The sequence below is a fragment of the Pseudopipra pipra genome, chromosome 18, assembly GCF_036250125.1.
Source record: "Pseudopipra pipra isolate bDixPip1 chromosome 18, bDixPip1.hap1, whole genome shotgun sequence".
In the NCBI taxonomy this organism is placed as follows: Eukaryota; Metazoa; Chordata; class Aves; order Passeriformes; family Pipridae; genus Pseudopipra; species Pseudopipra pipra.
Genome location: NC_087566.1, coordinates 12344737 through 12366094, shown reverse-complemented (window position 1 = coordinate 12366094; position 21358 = coordinate 12344737). Strand labels below are relative to the sequence as shown.

At 46.4% G+C, this 21358-nt stretch overlaps 2 protein-coding genes across 18 annotated transcripts in view; both read right to left on the bottom strand.

Moving 5' to 3' along the window:
* Window positions 1-8042: 8042 nt before the first annotated feature.
* Window positions 8043-16753, bottom strand: NOC4L (nucleolar complex associated 4 homolog). The gene is made up of 15 exons (XM_064675272.1): window positions 16612-16753; window positions 16396-16519; window positions 16203-16309; window positions 15846-15953; window positions 15561-15710; window positions 15357-15456; window positions 15033-15067; window positions 14879-14929; window positions 14239-14350; window positions 13531-13591; window positions 12875-12985; window positions 11431-11594; window positions 10976-11058; window positions 10116-10229; window positions 8043-9810 (listed from the first exon to the last, which is right to left on the bottom strand). Exons 1-15 carry the CDS (start codon window positions 16705-16707, stop codon window positions 9694-9696), a joined length of 1533 nt encoding a protein of 510 aa, XP_064531342.1. The 5' UTR covers window positions 16708-16753; the 3' UTR covers window positions 8043-9693.
* A 112-nt stretch (window positions 16754-16865) lies between these two features.
* Window positions 16866-21358, bottom strand: part of LOC135424221 (E1A-binding protein p400-like) — a 48173-nt gene continuing 43680 nt past the window's right edge. For all 17 annotated transcript variants that reach the window (XM_064675242.1, XM_064675244.1, XM_064675246.1 and 14 more), the window contains 2 exons: window positions 21190-21267; window positions 16866-19360 (listed from right to left, as the gene is read on the bottom strand). In XM_064675242.1, coding sequence (XP_064531312.1) covers window positions 19088-19360; window positions 21190-21267 — 351 coding nt within the window. In that variant the 3' untranslated portion in view covers window positions 16866-19087. The remainder of the gene's footprint in view (window positions 19361-21189; window positions 21268-21358) is intronic.

Sequence of the window (21358 nt, the reverse complement as noted above, 5' to 3'; positions counted from 1 at the left end):
ATGTCATAAAATCCCCTTCCTAGGAAATCATCAGCCAGGAGCATGAGTTATTTCAATGGCTACATCACTTCAGACAAAACCTCACCATCTGCTCTACCCTCTAATTACAAATGCAGAAAACATAATTCACAATCAAATCACATATAAAAGGAAAGAAAATGAGCAATTAAAATGCACATTCTGCCAGGCAAATCAACCTTCCCTTCCCAGCCACGCTGTACCCACCACTGCTCTGGCCTGTTACAGGCAGGGTCAGGATTAGTCCCAGACCACTGGAGACCCTGGTCCTGCTGGTTTCTCTGACAGCTGCCTTCCAGGCTTGATCTTCTCGTCTACTGGGAACTCTCTCCAGCTCTAGCCTGCTGCTGTACTTACTGGTGACTTGATAACCCTCAGGATCATTTTTTCTGAGGTAGAAATTTACCTTTCCAGTGTAGAGACATATCTTTGTTATTTCCTGCTCCCTGCCTCTATTCTGGAGTCCTCCTGGCTCACGAGTCAACACAAACTTGAGGGCTTGGGGGGAATAAGCAGGGATTGATGGTGGTGTGTTTGCCAGCCAGCACCCCAGGCTGAATTCATCTCTAGTGCAGCGTGGCTGCACTTAGTGAAGTTATCATCCCCTCAGGAATGTGCTGAAATGTACATTAACATTCAGGCATCATTTATACTCTATAAGTAATTCAAGCCTACAGAGGCAATTTCTTGCATGTTCAAAAGTCAGTCTCCTTCTCTAACATCAGCCACTTCAGAAGGGCTGAAACGCAGTTTTGAGGCCCGAGAGAAGGGGGGTCCTTGGAGAGGGATGTTCCACTGGGGAGAAGGATTTGACCACTGTGCCTTACTCTCACGTACCTGACCCACGAGACTGGATGACAGCTCTGTCCATCAGTCTGTCCATCACTGATGCAGGGGCTTTTAGGAGCAGCCCATCAGGTCCATCCCAGAGGGACGGGGTCAGCGCTCTGCAGCGGTGCAGAGCAGGGGGAACAAAACTCTGCTCTATTAACGTCACTCAAGGAATTCAAAGCTCTGCATCTGACATGTCTGCAGAGACCTTTCTCATGGCACATCCTCCCACTCCTGGCTTGGGTGAAGGAAAACCCCTTTGTGAGCCGGCACTGCAGTCTGATCCTCCCTTCTCTCCCCGCCCAGAGCCTGCACAAGGCTCGTGCTCGTTTTTTGGCAACGCTCAGGTTTCCATGTTGGGCCTCAAGGAACACACAGCGATGGTCCCTGCTGTACAGGTGCCACAGAATGGGAAAAGGATAGGGTTTAGCATGATAGCCATGCAGCCAGCACTGCCAGCCCTGCTCTCTGGTGGGAGAACCCCACCAAGTGCTGGGGCACTTTGCCATTGCAGGGGCTTGTTGAGTAAAACTCCAGCAACAAGAGGGCTGCTATGGACCCAGGCTGAGGGGGATTCCTGACTGGATCAGATTGCTAAATAATCTCTACTTTTCCTTTTAAAAGCCTGCTCCAGGACCCTTCCTCCACTCCTCCCTTCAGAGCTGCTCTGTGAGATGCTCATTGGCACAGAGAGCACGAGGCTCTGATATTATTTCGGAAATGTTTCAGGGCTTCACAACAGTTTTACAATATCTTGCAGCAAAGTGGCAGACGGGATTCTGGACTAATCAATACACCAACAGAGTCAAGTGCCGGATCACCGATCTGAGCTGAAAGAATAAACACTAAATCCAAAGAACACAAAAATACCATCGGTTCTGTAAAGCCAGATGATCTGTAACTTGTTCAGTGAGAAATTCAATTCCCAGCTTTGCAAGTCTGAACCGTGAGCTTAGCAGATGAAAGGAGGAGGCATCTATCCTCCTGAACCAGTTGCTGTGCCCAAGGAGGAGTCACAGCCCAGATTGCTGCTGTGGGGAATCAGAACTGCAGCTCTTTTGTAAGGCTGAGCACAGGCAGCCCGAGCTGGGCCCTGGGCCTGGGCAGCTCCTGGTTCCCAACACTGTGTTCACCTTCCCTGGCCTGAATCTCTTCTTGATGAACCAAAACCATACAATGCTGCATGAGAAGAGCTGGATGAAAGCAGCAAGCCAAGGGCCCTGCAGCTGGCCAGTGCATCACTCCAAAGGCAGCTCCATGGCCTCCTCCCTCAGAGCAAACTGGGCTGTTTCCATCACAGCTCTTTCTCAAGTGCCCTCAGAGCCACGACAAGACCTCAACCAAAAGCCAAGGGTTACATCATTGTGTCTGGCAGATGGGAACTGGTGGCCAGGAGGCTGATCAGGCCATGGGGCAGCTTGCCATGAAGGGACAGGTGACCAGCTGCCTGGCTGCAAAACCTGGGATACACAGCTCCATGTGTGGGAGACAGGGCAAAGGGGAAGTCAGCAGCCTTGGATTGGGCACTGGCAGTCCCAGCTGCTCAAAATGTGCCCTGTGATCCCCTGCCTCTCTCCCCTTCACAGCTACACTATGAAAATCAGGATTGAGGGGGTCCCACGATGAATCCAGACAGCCAAAGAGCTCCTGCCATGGGAGAAGGAATCTGTCCTTCCCATTTTCTTAACAGCCCCTGTGCTGAGTCAATACCCATCACCTACTATCACACAAAAAAGCTTTTTTTTTTAAATAATTTGGAGATTTTAAAAGTCAAACAAAAGGCATGCAACAGGCTATAAATTCAAAGGAGATTTTTTTAAGGTGCCAATCTGCAGCTGAACTCTAGTTATGGTTATTATACCTAAACAGACATAAAGCTCTAATGTGGATCAACACATTTTATCACAGTCATTCACTGAATACTGAGTCCATGCAGCTTAGCTATTACCTTTCTACAGCTCTGAAAGATTTACCATAGTTTCAGATTAATCTGGAATTTTATTATGTAGTTATTTTAATCTCACTTTATTTCATCACTGCTTGGAGTCCTATTATCAAAGTAAGATCCTGTTAAGATATAGCAATGATGGATAGCGTTAGAACCAGCTAAAACAGAAACAGAATCCAAATCTGCTTTGCTATATGCAGAAAAAAACCTAAAGAGAGCCTTTATGAAGCATTATAGAGGGATAAAGGGGTAATTCTTACTGGGTGGCTGGGACGAGTGTTTAACTGGGTGCCCCCCTCTCCTCATTATTTATCTGTATGAGCATCTCTCACCCATCATCAGATTGAAAGACAGAAGAGACCATGAGACAACCTTCTCTGAGCTCGTGGCTGAGTATCAGGCACTAACCTGATTTTTACGTACTCTTTGCTGAGGTAAAGTACTTGTTCAGGCAGGAGAAACTCACTCTGGAAGATCCCTCTCACCTCATTCTCTCCAAAACACTGAAGTGAGGCTGGGGCTCTTGGACTGCCAATCACCATGAGAACATGACTTTTACAAAAGACACCAGCCTGACAGCGAGGGAGACTAACCACAGCCCCAGCTCAGAGCTGATGGTGTTGGCAGGGTCCCAGCACACCAGAACCAGCAGCTCGGGGACAGAAGAGCCAGCCAGGCACATTCTCTCCAGCGAGCAGAGCCTCTCTGGCAGGTTTCCTGCATGATTTTGCCATAGTGTTTTTGGAGATGGAATTACTGCTCAGGTTGAAGGATCTCTGAGAGCAAGCCTGGCACTTGGGGCTGCAATCTTTGCCCTGTTGGGATGTTGTTCAGACATTCTCTGGTGGGTGCTTTGCAGCCCAGTTCCTCAGCGAGGAATTCAGGGGAGTGTTAAAGAGAGTCAAACGCTCTAAAGCACAGATTTACATATCATCTGCCGAGACCTTTAAAACATATATCTAAATGCTATCCTGAATCAGAACATCTTTCTAAATTGGAACTGAAAATCTCCAGGGCACGGTTAAAAACGCAAGGATGAAACGCCACATGTGGCAACTTCGGGAAGAGCCAGGGGAAGGCTGTTCTCGCAGCGGGGCAGTGCAGCATCAGCCAGCTCAGCGCTCAGGGCCAGGGGCTCAGACATCGCAGCGGGTGACACGCGGGTCACCCGGACCGCAGGAGGGCTGGGGTCCAGCTGCTCACAGCCTGTCAGCGCAGTGCTGGGAGGAAAGACTGGCACCGTTCACTCCAAGTGTGATCACCTCCCGCCCCGACCTCGCAGCACCTGCTGACACACCTGAGACCTGGACATGGCGAGGGGACGGAGGACACTGGCCAGGGACACCCCGAGGCACTTCCCTGCAATCACAACACAACGGGGTGTTCCGCGATGTCTGGTTTACCCTCTTCTCTTTTCATCATCCTCAGCCCTGCAAAGCCGCCATGCCCCTGGCACTGCGGGACCCCGTGGTGCTGGGACAGGCCCTTGGGCAGGGCCACCGCAGGTTCCATAACCCCCTCGGCGCTTTGGTTCGCTGCGGGGTTTGCTCTCCTACGTGGTTACACATCCCCGCCGGCGATGCTCCAGCCCGGGGGGCACCTGTATTCCCAGGGGAGCTGCAGGAAGAGGTCGATTTAGATCGGACCTAGGGAAGCAACCGGCAATAGAGCCGAGCCGCGGCAGCACAGCGGGCACAGCCGCCCGGTCTGCACCGTCCTCTAGTGGCCACCGGCCCCGGCTCACCGGCCCCAGGGCAGGGAGAGCGGGCAGAGCCCCCGGGCAGCCCCGGAGCAGAGCTGCCCGCAGCCCCCTCCTCCATCGCACTGTCCCCTCCTCTCCTCCGCCTCCCCATCAAGGTAAGCCTGGGACTGTCATCCTTGCCAGAACGACCGCTGTAGCTGCCACACTGATCACCAGTGATCCTGCAGGCTGATCCTGCTCGGGATCTGCAGTTCTTGGTCATCAAGACTCTGTTTCAAATACCACAGCACGTGGTATCTCCCATCTCCAGCCGACATGACTAAAATGTAAATCCTCACTCAGTCTGCAGGAAACTGGTGTAGGCAAAGGGATGTGATTCATTTGCTTTGTATCTCAGAGCCCAACACTCTTTTCCAAGAGCAACCCAAGAATGCACTTTGTCACTCAGCTAAATATTTGATAAAAGTTAAGCACACCCACCTGTGATTGATGCTTCTCCTCACACACTCCAGCCTCAATCCGGGTAACTCGTGGCATTATTGAAGCATCAGTTATTTTTAGCACAAGCACAGCTCCATTAGCAGGCCTCCAGTCTGCTCCTTCTGACAAGGCTCACTCTGTGTGTTTATCAACACAACGGGGATAAACAGCAGGACACGGAGTCTGCAGTCCTTAACTCTGTTAGGACAGAGCTGACGTTCACACCTCTGTGTGCACCATCAGCCAGAGCATCCTGTCTGCTGGGGTTTCTCTCTCTGGAAGAGGAAGGCTGGCACTGCAGCCCCCAAGGAACTCGTGGCCACTGCTGGCAGATACCCCCAGCTACGAAACACAGGGTGAGCTCCCTGGGTTCCACTGGGTGCTCGTGCCTGACAGAGAATGCTCCAGGTATCCAAGGAAAGTGGTCAGAGAGCTCAGGGTTGCTGCTGAGCGGGTGATGTTCTCACCTAACAGCTCAAATTCTGCTCCTCTCATACATACAGGATGGTGGCTTGGAGGCCAAGACAGCTCTCTCTGAAACTGGCCACACACTCATTGCAGGTACCTTCCACAAGCTCTGAAGAGAAGTTTCCCTCTGTTTTTATCTCTTTTGGCTCTATCTACACAACTCCAGAACTGCCTTTTTAGAGATGCAAGCATGGCCCAGGGAAAGGGCAAAGAAACTGCAGAAAAGCAATTCTTTTTATGAACAGGTCTCAAACTTCCTTCATAAACTACACAAAGATAGACTCTTGGCTTATTAATAGCAGTAAATCTCCAAGTCCAATAGGCTTCAGTTAATGAATATTGATTATGATAGCGCTGGAAAAGGCTGGTGTCAGTTGAACTGAGATCCTGTAGCCCTCTTTGCCTGAGCTGGGCTGTAAATTAACTGAGAGCTTGTTTGTTTTTCAAAATTAGGTAGTGGAAAACACAGGGGTTATGGCTGCACTGTAGCTTTCACTATCTCAGGGCTGTGAAACCACCTTGATGCACCTGGTCAGACCGGCTAAGCATTTTTTTACTGTTTATTTAAGCACCTGGGAGCCTGTGGACCTGATCCCTTTGGAGCCAAGACAGGATCCTGTACACTGAGAGGAGCTTACATGCAATCCAGGGGAGCAGGAATGGACTCCAGGGTGGTTAAAACAACAGGCAGGGGATGTGTGTCAAGTAGCTTCTAACACTCCCTTGAGACACCTGAATGTGTGGTGTGAAAAGTGAGTTATTTTACACTCACAAGTCTCATTTCTTGGAGGACCACTGCCAGCCTGCAGCCAAGTGTACTAATGTTCCACTGTGCTGGAACAGGACAGGTACAGAGCAGAGATCCTTTCACTTGAGGCAAGCAAATCTGCTTTTACTCAAGCAGACCTGCTGGTGTTTGTACCTTCCCATCTATTTACAGATGTAAATTTACACTTCCCTCTATCCCCCAGTGAATATCTTAAAAGTAACAATCTAAGCTGATTAACACAAACACCACAGTCACCTCAACCTTTGACTCCCCAGATAAATCTCGTGCTCTCGATGAGCAGCTCTATCTTTTCCAACCAGTCTGGGATGACTTTGAATGGCCTTTAAATGAATGGAAGCTCAGGAAAATAAACCAAGGGCAGTCCAAAGTCCACTGCAATAGAGACCTTATCAGTATCCTCTGGTGGGGGACCGAGGCAGTGATGGGTGGGGAGGCTGGGGGGCTATGTCAACGTTTTCATAAAACTATCTTTTATGCTCACTGAAATAACCCAACAACAACAAACCCCAGAACAGCCCTCTCCCTCCTCCCCACATCTGATAAAAATCAAATAATAACAGGAGTGACTTATGCACTCTCTGCCTGGTACTTCTATCTGGCCTTCCAGTTAATACACCCCATGATTAAAGCATCTATAATCTACAGTCTGTGGAGACCTGTAGAGCAGGAGCAGCAGCAGGTGTGCAGCCTGATAAGGGCTGTTCACTCTGTGCAGATGAAACTTTTAATATTTATAACTGCTGATTTTTTTCCTGATGCCTCCCTATTGAGGGGAAAGGGGTGAAAGTTTAAAGATAAAAGCTTGATGAAAGACCCGGTGGAATGTTTTTCCAAGGACAGGCAGGGGCTTAAAGCTATCTCCACCAAAGAGCTGGTTTAAGAATGCTGCTCAGGCAAGTGCAGCATCAGAGATGGGGGGTGAAGTCTCTGGAAGACCTTCAAGGTTTGTCTAAAGTGCACCCAGGCTTCAAGCTGTAAGCTCCTCTGAGCTGTCTGGTTTGCTTGTCTGCACCAAGCACAGTGGGACTGCCAACCATCACCACAAAATAATTAAGTCACTCCAGGTCAGCTGCACATGCTTCAAGTAAAGTGCTAAGAGCATTTCCAGCTCAGCACTGGAATATGCTGAGATCTGAAAACACACAGTGTCAGCCCAACCCTCTGTCTCAGCTGCTGTGGGCAGCACATGGGCACTGGGAACGAACTGGAAAACATAAATTGCATCCTGCTCCAATCAATCACCAACTGCAGTGTGGTACTCAGGATCCATGGCTGGTAAAACACTGAGGATGCTGTTGCCTTTGCAGCTTTCCTCCTGGGAAAGCATCCATTTCCAGTGGCACCCCTTCTCCGGGTGTATGGATATTTTAGTCTGTGGTGATTTGGTGTCAGGGACACAAGGCTCTGCCCATGGGACAGCAGCAGGCCACATCAGAGGGATGCTGCTGCTTTCCTGTACTCCCAAGCAATTCACTCTGCCCCACATGCAGGGTTATCCCTGTTTGGTGCCAGGAGACCCCAGGATGACAGGCAGGCCCCCAGCTCACTCAGCCCTCTGGATGCCTTGCTGACAGACTCTGCTTACCCTCTGTCCAGATTTAAGAACCCAACCAAACTCCCTCATTTTCAGCACCATGAGACCCCAGACTTGCCCCATGCCCAAATGGTGTAATATTTGTGCATTCAAACCCCAACACTCCTGAGTGTATTATGACAGATATGAATGATACAGCCCACCAGTAACTACAGACAGATACACCTGGGCTAACCTGAGTAGAATCAAAATATGCAGAGAAAGGTATTCATTCATTTAAATATATTCATTTATTTCATCTGAAAGATGATACACTGACATACTTCTTTCAAAGCAAGCCATGTGGTCCTCATACCTATAGCAGAGCCCTTCAAAATGTTTACCAAACCCATACATACAACACACCCTGACAGAGGGAGATACATCTTAGAGCTGAAATACAAGGCTTGGCTGAACCTGAACTGAGGTGTCTCAAGTTGAAAGCTACATCTCAATCATTCTGCCTTCCTACCTCAGATCCCAAAAGTCAAAGAAAAAAGAAAAGCAGGCTGGCCAGGGAGGAGGCAGGGTTGCCTTTTCACCAGAGAACAAAGAGTGGGACTTCTAAAAAAAAAGAGAAAAAATTTCAATCCTCAAAAACACCCCACCTGAATTCAAAAGCACCAGAAAGAAAAAAAAAAAAAAAAAGAGGTAGAGTTCTGCAGTCTAAGGACACATTCCACTGTTTGGAAAGCATGAGAAGAAAATGTGACACTTCAGTGTCTCCAAGACAGCTGCACTTTTTCTTGACTTAAACAGAGTTCTCTGCCAGAAATTGGATTTCTTGGCCTCCACTTTCTTGACTCCTCCACAAAATATGATTTCAAGTTATACAAGCAAAGTTTATATCTAAAGAGGTAAAATTAAGTTGCTGAAAATGAGTTTAGAAAAACAGTCCTGACTTTGTTAATAAGGAGTTTATCTCAAACTTAAAACCTTGGGGGGGGGGGAGAAATCCTATCAGATGGAATTTCTGCATGAAATCTGGAAGTATATGAAAAATCCAAATTAACAAAAGTACCCAGTGTCAGTGGACTAGTTAAAACTGGATACACACTGGCCAGAGCTCCTACAACACATGCAGGCTGCAAGCAAAACCACACCAAGCTGCTTATCATTCTGAAGCAAAACTCAAGGATTAGCCTCCCACTGCACATCAGCTGGCCTCCCTGGCTACAGCAGTCACCAGGATTATGCTCATTTCCAAAGCTCATGAGCATTTGGAATTAATCAACCTTAGAGCATGAGATGGATGTACATGCAGGAACACCAGCACCACTCCACAGACGGAATTACTGAGCATCATCTGAGTTGTTTGACAAAGCAGAGCTTTCAGTGCCTCGAACATGGGAGTAGTAAGACAAGTGCAAGGAAGCTAAACACCCCTCTGAAGACTTGAGCTTAAAAATGCATATAAAAATATAATCAGAATATCATCAGGTGTTTACAGCTATGTGCTGAAGTCACTTGCTACAAACAGGTTGTCAGCTCTAGTATAAAAGCAACACATCTGAAAAATAAGAGTAGTCAGAGACTGCAGTTCCTCTCAGTGCCATGGAACAGCAGTGAGACGTCTGTCCATGCAGGCACCGGTCACAGCCAGCACCAGCAGCTCTGGGGGAAGGGCTGGAACCCCAGCCATGAACCAGTCCAGAAAAGCTTGCTCCCAGGAAAAATCCCTCCCAAATACCAGGTGGCAGCAGTTTGCAAGTGTGAGAAACGCAGGGAAGTCCATCCAGGGGTAGTGGCAAAGGTCACCGAGGAAGGCTGCACCTCTGCCAAGCAGTCCAGCTCCATCACAGGGAAGGATTGCAGAGCACATGGGAGCTCTGTGAGTGTCCCTAAGATCAGGGAGTTGCCAGGTGTGTTTGTAAGAGATGGCATCAATCTAAACTGAAGTGCTCTGCAAAAATATCATTTTTCTTCCCAAACAAACCTCGTACTTGCTCAAACTCCAGGGGCACATCGGCAGCCTTTTTCTTTACTTCTTTATCAAAAAGCTACAAAATAAAAAATAGAAAATGTTGTCAAAACTCAGTATAAGCTCTTCACCCTGATACCACTGTTCACTCTCACCTCTTAAAAGATCCAGCAAATAGGGCTTTTTAAAAAAGCCAGCCCTGTCACCACTGCTGCTCATGCTCTGTTATTTAGCACACATTTTCCTGGTTTTCCCTGGTTCTGGGTAACCAAAAGTCAGTTTAGCTCCCTCCCAGCAGCAAGGCAGATGAACAGGACATGGCTACTGTATCCAGAATCTCCTTCCACCTGGTTCCAGTCATTCACAGAGGCACAGCAACATTACCTCATAACCTGAGAGCTCCAGGAGCCCTGATATGTCATCCTCCATCTCAGACAGTGACTGATTCAGGACAGCAGCTGCTTTGGCCACATCTGGGTGATAATGGTTCTGGAGAGACTGAAAAAGCAAGACAAATAGGAGATGGTCTATTAAGTACAGGGTAACACACATCCATCTGGAGTCCCACACAGGTGTCTGGCCCTTTGCTGGTCAGAGCTTAGTGAACATCAAACTGTGGCAGAGGCAAGTTCACTGTACTGTGCTACTACAGAGCTTCAAGAAATCCTGATTTCAGGCATCTTTCAAACATGTCGAAGGTCCCTCTCACCTGGTTCACACCCAGCTCAAGACAGATTCATTCACAGGCCACATTTCCAATGCATAACCCAGTTCTGCCACCTCACACGGCTCTCGTGCCACACCTGAACTCCAGCTCTCTGGGATTCCTGCTCCTGCTCAAAACCCTTATCCATTTCTACAGAATAACCTGGCTGCAGCCAATTAACTTCCATCCGTGCTCAGCAAGTTCCTCTCTCCCCTCCAAAGCAAATGAAAAGCCTGGTACATTTGCAGCTATTTAGACTGTTTGAGCTGTTAGCTGCCCACTTTTCAGCTGCATGGTCAGACGTGTGCTCACAAGCCACCTACTAAATAGCATGTACAACTTCTCCAGGGTATGGAATCATTTGCTAGGACAGAAAACGATGCAGACCAAAAGATCAGCCAGGAACTCAACTCATTTGCAGGACACGTGTCAGTACGTTCTTTTGAGTGGAGCTGCCCACTGCCAACGTGTGTCAAGGAAGCAGCAAGGGTGGAAGAGACCCATACCAGATGCAGATGTTCATTTTTAGATGACATACCTGAATCTCCCAGAGGGAGCTCTCCAAAGCTCTGCTTTCAGATGGCTCCTCCTCCTCCATAATATATGGATCTTCTGACATATCTAAGAAAACAGGAGATACAGAGCTAATATATCCTGTGTGATGTGTGCAAACCCAAAGGGAACACAAGAGGCCCAGAGCAGTGCTGCAGTCAGGATTGCTCTTTCCCAAGACATTTATTGTTCAGGAACAAGCTGGCACATTCCAACATGACCTGAGTCACCCCTGGCAGCACTACAGAACCATGTTACTTTTAGAGAGCATGGGGGGCATTTGTAATAGTCTTGAAATCACAGCAGCAGCCTGCTGACTTTCCACAAACTCAAGGGATAGAGGAATCCTTCCAAACCTCCCAACTGGGATCTCCCTTCTTCCTCTACAGGAATCCTGCTCTTTATGTTGTCTAAAGGCACGACACAGCACTCCCCTCTTACCTGCTGGCCCACCAGGTCTGTGCACCAGCACTCTGCAGGCGGGGTGTCTCCGGAAGAGGTTGCAGATGAAGGGAATGATCATGAGGAGGGACTCGGGAGGAGCCGTGAGGGCCAGCCGGGAGAGCCGCTTTATGAACGCTGCCACCAGGTACGCTGGCAAGTGACTGTGGGAGAGCAGGTAGAGGGGAGCAGCTTGGTAAAGTCCTGGCAAGGGAAACAGCAGCTTCACCCCCCTCAAAACAGCGTGGCAGGGTAAAGATCAGTGGGGCTCTTCGGATTTTTTGGGTTATGGAGTAGCCCAAAATGGTTTCAAGCAATACAGGGTCTTGTGCGCTCTCTGGAACAAATCTGGGGGCACTTACACTCAGTGCATGAATAACCTCAAATCACTCAGACTGTACAGAACCATGGCACCACTCCAGGCACTGGACAAGCACAGCTCCTGTACACAGCCCTTCACATGGTAAACTTGATTCAGTCCTTTTATAAACTTCTGAGTGCTTGGCCAGGCAACCTCAATTATATTCTTCTAATGTCATTTTGCTGATTTAATTAATGCAAAGACCACGGTGTTAAATTTATGTAATATTTCCAGGACTACAGCAAGCACTGCAGCTGCTAATGGGAACATAAAGCTGCTGTAATGTAAATGTGCAGGATAATTTTTTTTTTTTTTAATGGTAAAAATGCAAATTTCTAACAGCAGTCAGCTCATCTAGGCGCCTTCTTCAGGTCAGAAGAACTGGGATGAAAGATGACAATTTTCAGCCACTCAGCCTTCAGCTCAATGGCTCACTACACAAGCAAAGCCATCCCACAGGTCTTGTCACTCTGTCCAAAGCACACCATGAATACAAGGGGTTGGATACTAAGTGCCTAGTGCTGAACTGTAAAGTGTTACTCTTGGTTTGTTTTATAACAGATGATGGTAACTATATGACCAGCTGCTTATCTAGTTTCTTCCCTGTGTACAATGAACTGACAGCATCAAGACAGACTGTCAAACACTTTACATCTCAATGTTCTGTGTCTGCAAAAGGCCATCAATTTATGAACAGCTTTATAATCTATAAAAAGCCTGCAAATTTTACTTTTCCATATTTGCAAAGACAAGACAGAGAATTCATCATTTTCAGCCAAAGTGGAACACAGATCAAAATAAATCCATAAGCACTTGTAGCTCAAACTCTGGTAACTAACTACAATTTTTCCTTTCTGAAACTGTATGGTTGCATGGCAAATCTTCAGAAATAGCACAGGAAAAATTACACAACGCTACAATAACACTCTTGGATTCAGTTTTCTTGGTAAAAATGAACCTGATCCAGTAGGCACATTGAATACATTATATCCAGACATGTGGGGGACTGCTCAAAAACAGACTCTGGCCAACAGAAAAGCAGGAGGAAAATATGTGAGCAAACATAATGAAGATGTTACTTACGATGAAGACAAAAACAGATCAGTCAGATGGAAGAAGCGAGCTCGGTACTTCACGTGATATATGGAAGGGTCTAACAGACTGTACAGCTTTTTGTAAAAGTCAGGATACTCCCTGTTAAAAAACAGGCAAATACAACATCCATTAGTGGTGCACAGGGGGACTGCACCGTGTTTAAAGGTTTCTGTGCTTTCATTAATGAAAGACTACTCCAGATCACTGCTGTGCTCTGTTTAGCTCTCTTAGGCTTCTCTCTACAATCCCCTGAAAACAAGCTGTAAGGTGAATTTATGGTTCTTGCAGTGCCCAGCCATTTTTAGGCTGTGAAGCCATGTCCACTGACTGCAAATGGTACAGGATCCAGTGAAAGGGACACCAAAGATATGGCTTCACTAAGTAATCAAATCAATGGAAATTGATTTTACAGTGCTGAGCAACCACAGTCTGCAGAAGAGGATATTTAGGCTCAGTTGTAAAAGGAGTCAAGACTATCAAAAGAGCTCAGCATCCAAACAGCTGAGCCTCTTGGGCAGAGTTTGGCTTTCTCACTGGGGAATTTCTAAGCCTGAAGGTGTGGCGAATCCATTTCAGTCCCTCTTACATAAAGATATAAATGCAAACCCCCATGTTCCTTTAAACAGTATGCTCTTTTTACTTACAAATTATGCTGATGAATCAGAATAAACAATCCATTTAGGGCTAGAAGACTGATTGCTCCACCTGTAAGGAAGCAGGCAGGAATCAACACAATAAAAACAATTAGAAAAAAAATCAGCTTCCAATCGTTTGAATAATAAAACCTTCCCAGAAGGAACACAAAGCTGAGTACCTGAAATTAGAGCCAGCGTGATGGCTGAAAGGTGAAACAATTTCATCTACAACCTTCCAGAGGCTCCCAAGTTTCTTAAAAAGATTAAGCTGTAGTTTAGGAGAAAAATCTCTGAATGACTGAGACACAAAAATGTGGTCCTCTAAATCCCAAACAAAGCCACATTGGAGAGGCAGAGGTCTCCTCAGAAAGGACATTTCTATAGGAATCTGTGCATCTTGTGTCTGGATGCAGCCCAGGTATCAGTAGTGCTGGCTGAACTCTATATTTAAAATAAATCAGTCCAGTATTCTACTATTCCCAAAGTCTTAAATAAAATTTTCTTTATGCACAAGGGGCAACAACACTGACAAACACAGGTAAAATCATCTCACTTTCAGGGACAATGGAGTTCACCCTAATTCCTTTGCTACATCCCAGCCAAAACCACATCTATTCCATCCTCTAGGTCGTGGTGCTGCATCCAGCAGAGTTTCCAAATCTGCATGTCCCCTGCTGCAGGTACTATGACAAAGGATAAAAGCCTGTTCTCACTCACCTATGCCATAGGCCACTGTAAGGAAGTCCATCATGAGAGTGGGTTCGTTCATGTAAGGCAGGACAGAGTCGTGCAGAATGACAAGAACCTTCTTGTAAAGGCCAGTGGGCAGCTGTGAAGGATGAAACAACACAGTGACACAATCACTGCAGGGAGAACTGAGAGTAACAGCGATCTGTGGCTCAAGAAAGCAACGCACAAGCAAAAGGGAATGTGCCAGGACAACACAGAACTGTTTCCAGCAGCAGTTTCCAAATGGGAGAGTTTACAAGTGACACCTGACAACCAAGTGCTCACAACTAAGTGTCATCACAGCTCAGAAGGGAAAGTCACCATAAAAAGGGCTGTGGAAGCTTCAGTTAGTGCAGAAAAGTTGTTACACTGCAGATCATCCTTATAAGCAGACAAGTTTAAGGTGGGGAATAAAGGCTGGGAGTAAAGAGAAGAAATGAACCATATATGAGATCAGGTTTCTTGGCAGAACGATCCAACAGAAATGGTCACTGGGCTGCTCCCATCTAACACTGAAAGCACACTGTGGTCCTACCAGGAGCTCCATGCAAGGATGGCCACAATTGCTAAGGATCAGCAATCATTTAATTAAAGAGTGATACAGATCAGTGGCAGAAGTAACACTCACCTTGTGCTTCAAAAAAGCGAGCCACATTTTCTGAAACACCTGCCTGTGTGCCTTAAAAGATAATTGCAAACAGTGAGTAAAACATGCTGGTGTAGATAAAGCTCTATTTTAAATAGATACAATTTCAATTCTAAAGCACCAAATGAACAGTTACCTGCAGCTTTGACATTTTCAATTCCTCACGATTTTCTAAGGACAAAGAGAAGACAGATGTTGAACTTGAAATGGATGTTCAAAAAATTAAGATCTGCCTTTTTTCCTTAGCCCTTTGATAACCTAAAAATTTGGGCTTATGTCCTTGTCTTGATACAAGGCCATGACAGACCCCTCTGTAGACTGAGGAATGTGGAATTTTGATACTGCTCAGAATCATGGTGATCACAGAACCAGACATTCTTCATTAACAAACTTTACACAACGAAAAACTTAAATGTGATTTTCCTTTTCACCCACAGTTCATCGTGTTGAGCTTACTAACCTTGCTTCACCATAAATTTGACCATGTCAGACTCCTTGTTTGGCATGTTAATGGGCGAAATGAGGGAAAACACGTTCTGCTGGTAAAAGGGCAGCGGCCTCTGAGAAAAAAAGCAAACATATAAACATATCAACCACTAGTGTCTTCCTGCTTCAGGCAAAAAATATACAATCCAGAGCCACCTCTCCAGTAACAATTTGTTACCTCTTTTGTCTTTTGCATGACTTGTCCAATATTGGCAGTGACTGCCTTCATGACGAAGTACCGAACATCATCGTAGTCCATGTATTCTTGGAAGCGAGAGATCAGGAGTGAAGCATCCTCATTTACAGGAAGCAAACCATCAACAACCACCTAAGAAAAGGTTTGTAAAGGAAAGCACTGTGTCAGTCTCTTGCAGCACTGGAGCAGAGAGAGAGCTGAGGTGGCTGAGGGCACATGAAGCCATCAGGTCACTGACAGGAGGAACATTTCAGTTCTGCAGCTTACCTTAAGGAGGTCAAAAGGAAAAGTCAAAGTCCCCTTCCACTCTATTTTGATCAATGGATACTGTGCCTCTAACTCAACAAACTTCATGAGGGTGCAGAGTGACAATTCCTTTTAAAAAAACAACACACAAAACCCCCACTTCAGTAAGGACACCAGGGGTCAGACCCAAAGGAGGCAACTTCAAAAGGAGAAAGAATGAACTAGGATGTTGTTCCCCGAGAAAGCTGCATGCCCGCAGGTGAGCAGAGGTGAGCTGAACACAGGTGATGTCCTACAGCCCTGCCTGCCCTCCCACACCGAAATATCGGGCGATAATGGCCAGGGACCCCCCGTGTCAGCAGCGGGCTCAGGACCCACCTTGACCTGGAAGGCGTCGTGCCCCATCAGCTCGCCCAGGCAGCCCACGCAGTCCTGGTAGCGGTGCCTCATCCATATCTTGTACTTGTCCTCGGCGCTGTACCGATCTGCGGGTGGGACAGACACGCCTGAGGCTCGGGCAGGGCCCGCCTGCCCCGGGACCACCCCCTGGGCAGCGCCCGCCCGGGCTCACCGGCCAGAGCGGCGTCCTGGGCGGGCAGCGGCCCCACGAACAGCTCCCGGCGCTCCAGCAGCGCCCCGAACAGCCGGCTGCAGGTCCTGGCGGCGCTCACGATGTCCTCCTCCTCCTCCTGGGCCTGGGGAAGAACAGCGTGTCTGAGCCGCGGCCGCGCTCCCCTCACAGCCCCGCTCCCCCCCCGCTCCCTTCCCGTCCCGTCCCGTCCCGCACCGCCAGAGGCTCCAGGATCTCGAAGACGCGGTTGGCGTTGGAGCGGCTGCCCAGCACGGCCTCCAGGCTGGCGGCGAGCGCGGCGGCCCCCGCCATGCTGAGCGTGCCGGGCCGGGAGGAGGAGGAGGAGCCGCGGCCGCTCCGCCCGCAGGCGGGGCCGGGCCCGGCCCGTCCTCCCGCCCACGGGCCCCTCTGTGAGGGGAAACACCCCGAGCCCCCCTCCCCTTCCCCGGTACAGAAGGGCAGGGCGAGGCTGCGGTATAAAAATGTACACTTTATTACACCTTCAGGTAGGATACAGCACTATTCCTTATCATCCTACTGGGTCGAGTACAAACGCTCATCACTTTATGTACAGGTTGACTTTCCTAACACGCTCTCCCGGGAGAAAGACACATCGAAAAGGAAAAAGTAAAACGGAAAGAAAAAAAAAAAAAGGGAACAAAAAAAGGTGACTTTTATCTTCATCGACTGACCTAAACAAGAAACGATCGCCTCTTTAGACACAAAATCGGACCAGCACAACGATGCACCCAACAGCTGGAACTGTCCCCCCCCCCCCAACGTTCATGCACATAATAAAAGCTAAACACTTAAAACTGGGGCTAACTAAGCAATAGTTTTGGATGAGCAAGGCTATACTGTACACAGTGTCACTATCCATTACCACTGCAACTGCTTTGCATTTTAAACTACTCCACTGCCAGCAATCCCAGCTCTGTGGCTCGCCAAGGAGTTCAGGTAACGGCACCGGTGGTTCGGCAGGGTCAGGAGAATACTACTGCATGCAAAAACAGCTTTAAAAAGAAACAAATGCCCTTGTATTTGCAGACCTGAGGGTCCAAGAAAAAAAAAATGATGCAGGACAAAAGAGGTATAAAATAAAAAAAAAAAAATCAGGAACGCTGCCTGAGCCTATGTTTACATTCGCGATGTGAACAGAATGGGCTGTACCTATCCTAATGCAGAGGAGCTGGTGGGTATTCCTTCCTGTTTAAGCCAAGTGGATTGCCAGGTACCAACACGTGTGGACATACAGAGGTAAAAACAAAAGATATGCTTTTCTTGCCCTTAAAAACAGGCTGCCCTCCTAAAAGAGTAAAAAGATCACAGAATGGAAAAAATAATTTTAAAATCATCTCAGAAAAGGAATGTTGTAATTTTGTCTGGATTTTACACATTGCGCAGTTTTCTTGCCAAAGTAAATCCCTTCAAGCCACCAAGAGCTTTTTGATTCCTCACTCAGTGCTGTTTGCAAAGTGTTTTTCATTGTAAGCAAGAAAAGTAAAGAAACCCCCCACAGTTCTATGCAGCTTTTTGCTTCTTTTTTTCTCCGTAACAATAAGGCAAACTGATTTGGAGGAAGAGGCCACGCTCTGTTCACATCCAAAATACCCACCTGAAGTTACATTCATCGTTAGCTTTAGTAAAAGAATAGTACAAAAGTTAGATCTTACTCTTTACACAGTTGAAGAATTAAGTCTTAGATTTAATTTCACTATTCTCCCTTCCCCCAGCCCCCCACCCCCCGAGCTGAAAGCCGAGTAAAAAGTACTGAACATTTAAACATGTTGCAAGAGCAGAATGAAGCTGAGAGATTAAATTTTATCAGTTGGAGATTTTCCATGACAGAAGTCTCATGAGAAACAGCTACAGATCATCTGTTTAGCTGTAGCCACTGAACAATTCTTTTACAAAAAAAAAAAAAAAAATGGGCTACACTTCAATACACAACTACTATCAACACAGTATTTACTCAAAACATGCCTAAAATATCCATTATCTTAAAGTGAAATATGAGAGTGAGCACACAGGTTGGGTGATTCAATAAACTGTACACAAAACTACTAACAAACATTTTAAAAGACTTACAAAAATGGAGAATGAAACTTTTTTTTTTCCTTTTTAATTACATGTACTTACAGGTTTTCACATTTACTGGCTAAACTTTGCAGGGAGCACTTCAAATCTGTGTTAGGTCTTTCAGAGGAATTTACCTCTGGAATACCACGCAGCTTTTGTACTGATGGAAAATACTGTGCTGTATCAGCCACACTTGGTTCTTTGTGTGGCTTCACTGTGGATACTGAGCACACACTGAACTACAGCAAAGAGCTGCATATTCCCATGGGCAGGTGTGGTAAGTTAACACAGATGGATTTTACTGACATTTATGGCATATCACCATTTCACTTTGGAGAAGCTGGGCAGAATTTAGACCTAAGTAATGTTTGCTTTGTCTGGTTTGAATGAGCACAGAACGCATCTTGTACAGAGTGACATCTTTAAGTGCTAAACAGCTGCTAATACACTGAAGTTATATGAGTTTCCATGTTTAAATGTTCACCAGCAAGAAACCTTCTGCTACAAAAAAAGAATAAAAATAAAGGCGGTTTGTCTTCATTTGGATGTCTGGAGTAGCTTCTCACTTGTTTCAGCAAATGAGAAATGCTGTTTTCCCTGTTATTGCATTATTTCAACTTGGTTTAGTAGGTGCCTTTAATCTGACAGTCGGCGTCCTCATCTGTACTTTCGCCTGCTGGTTCTGGGCCTCAGGTGTTGCTGGTGTCTGGGCTGGGTTCTGTACACCTGGAGCCTGAACCTGGGGAGATGCTGTTGTCACCACTTGCTGCTGGATCAGTTTCTGCTGGACGACCTGAGCAGTAGCAGTTGTTGCAGGGATCACCTGAACCTGCTGTTGACCTGCTGTCGTCTGAGAAAGTGTCACAGTTTGGGGCTGAGCCTGTACCTGGACATCAGGATGACACGGCAATTACAAAATAATAGTTTGGCATTAAACTGAGCATTCATTACATTTCTGCTCTACAGAGGGAATCCTACTCATTTAGGTATTTTCTCTCTTAACTGACAAACATCTTAAACAAAGCAGGAAGGCTGGGAGGGACTCTGGGAACATAGGCTCTGTGGGATCACTGAGAAACACCATTCTGTCACATTTTCTAGAGCCTTATAAATCAGAACTAAGAGCCAACATGCCTGTAACTCAGACCTCTGCAGTGCAAATCCAATGACATGCCCTCAGATACATTCAGAAGACAGATGGAAGGTATAGAAACCCTACTGAATATACAGGAAAATTTCTGTACTGCAGAAGTGGAAGTGAAGGAACAGGGAAACGATCAGAGGGACAGACACAGGACCAAAGAGGTTAAAATGCTGACTCTGAACCCATATTGTGACAATAAATAAAGCCACTGAGGCTTCCCACCAGTCCCAGCCACTACCCTTTCAGACTACAGCTGCCAGTCTCTATTCCCAATTTAGGGTAGAACAGTGTGAACTCCATCCAGAAATCTAATTTTCGTAACTCTATACAGAGCAAGAGAGAAAAAAAAAATCAACATCTCCTTGTTCAGAGGACAAGGTAATGAAAACTGAGCAGCTTCAGCTGCCTTTGTCAGATGCAGAAGCATAACAAAGCTACAAGGGCTTCTCCAGGAGAAAAATTACCTCTCGACTGATCCAAAAGGAATCCAGTGGGAAGCACTAAAAATGCAGGTAAAAAGAATGCCACATACACATCAAGACCATAGTTTTAAAAGTACTTATCATGGCCTAATCCTACTGCCACTGATGGCACTGGTGTGTGTGGGAGGGAAAGGAGGGAAACTATTTGTCTTTTTACCACGGACTCCCACAGTCCCAGAGTTATGCCAACATTGATGACTTCTGAAAATGATCTAGGGGCTCTTACTGACTACAAAGGACAACTCAACTTGTGTTGACTGATGAGGTTTCTATGCCCTGCTGTCTCCCTTGCCCTTGAAGCATTCACATCTGAGGTGATTATTAGTCAGCTTATACCACTTTATCATCATTTTAAGATAAACAGTCACAGATTTTATTCTGCACTAAAACACTGCAAAATGAACTGTGAGAGATTAAGAGCCGACTGGCTCAGAGTTTTGTGCACTGAAGGCAATAACTTCATCCACCATCCAAAGTTAAATCATGCCTGTCAATCAACTGCCTGTTGCCAACGATCTGGATGACATTGTTCTGAACAGTGTTAATTAAACTGCCTGGTAATTAGGGGAGGGGAAACCAAACCATCTGACCTTCTCTTGCCCTAGTCCCATCTGTTACCAGACCACATTTGGAACAGCTACCACACTGTTCTGACTTTTACAAAGCACTTGGCACAGCTTTGTGAACTGGAACAAAACAACTTGTAACCTTCAATTTGTCCTAATTTTTGTAGAAAAGGCTCAGATGGTGCTCATTAGTTCAGTTATTTGCTATTTTGACTATACACCACCAGCAACCAATTTTTAAAAATTTTTTCAAACTCTAAAAAACATTTTTTAAAATCTGTTTTTTGTCTTATCTACGAATAAGTGATGAACAAACATTGCACCACCTACCAAAGTTTGAGACTAGAGAATATACGGCAGCTGACTCAGTATTGAAGACTCATTTTTATAGAATGGCACTTGCTGTATGCTTTGAAAATACTGCCTATGCCACACATAAGGTGAAAAACACAAACATTCCAAATAAATGAGCTTTCAGTAGGATCACGTTTCTAGTGCTATGTTTGACAAGTGCAAAACCCACCTGTTGGGAAACTGAAACCATCTGCTGAATGTTGGCAACAGTAGCCTGTTGCTGGACCACTTGTGGGAGTTTTGCAACCTGTAGTGACATGAAATAAAGAAAGACTGGGTCAAAATAAAAAACTATTAAAAGAACAAAACTGGCAAAACTGCTACCAAGTGAAAACCCT

Coding starts and splice junctions, on each gene's coding strand:
- NOC4L (XM_064675272.1), bottom strand. CDS start 16,707: ATGGCGGGGGCCGCCGCGCTCGCCGCCAGCCTGGAGGCCGTGCTGGGC. Junction 15,457..15,560: donor TCATGCAAAAGACAAAAGAG/GTAACAAATTGT, acceptor TTTTTTTCTCAG/AGGCCGCTGCCCTTTTACCA. Junction 12,986..13,530: donor CTGATTCATCAGCATAATTT/GTAAGTAAAAAG, acceptor GTTTTTTAACAG/GGAGTATCCTGACTTTTACA.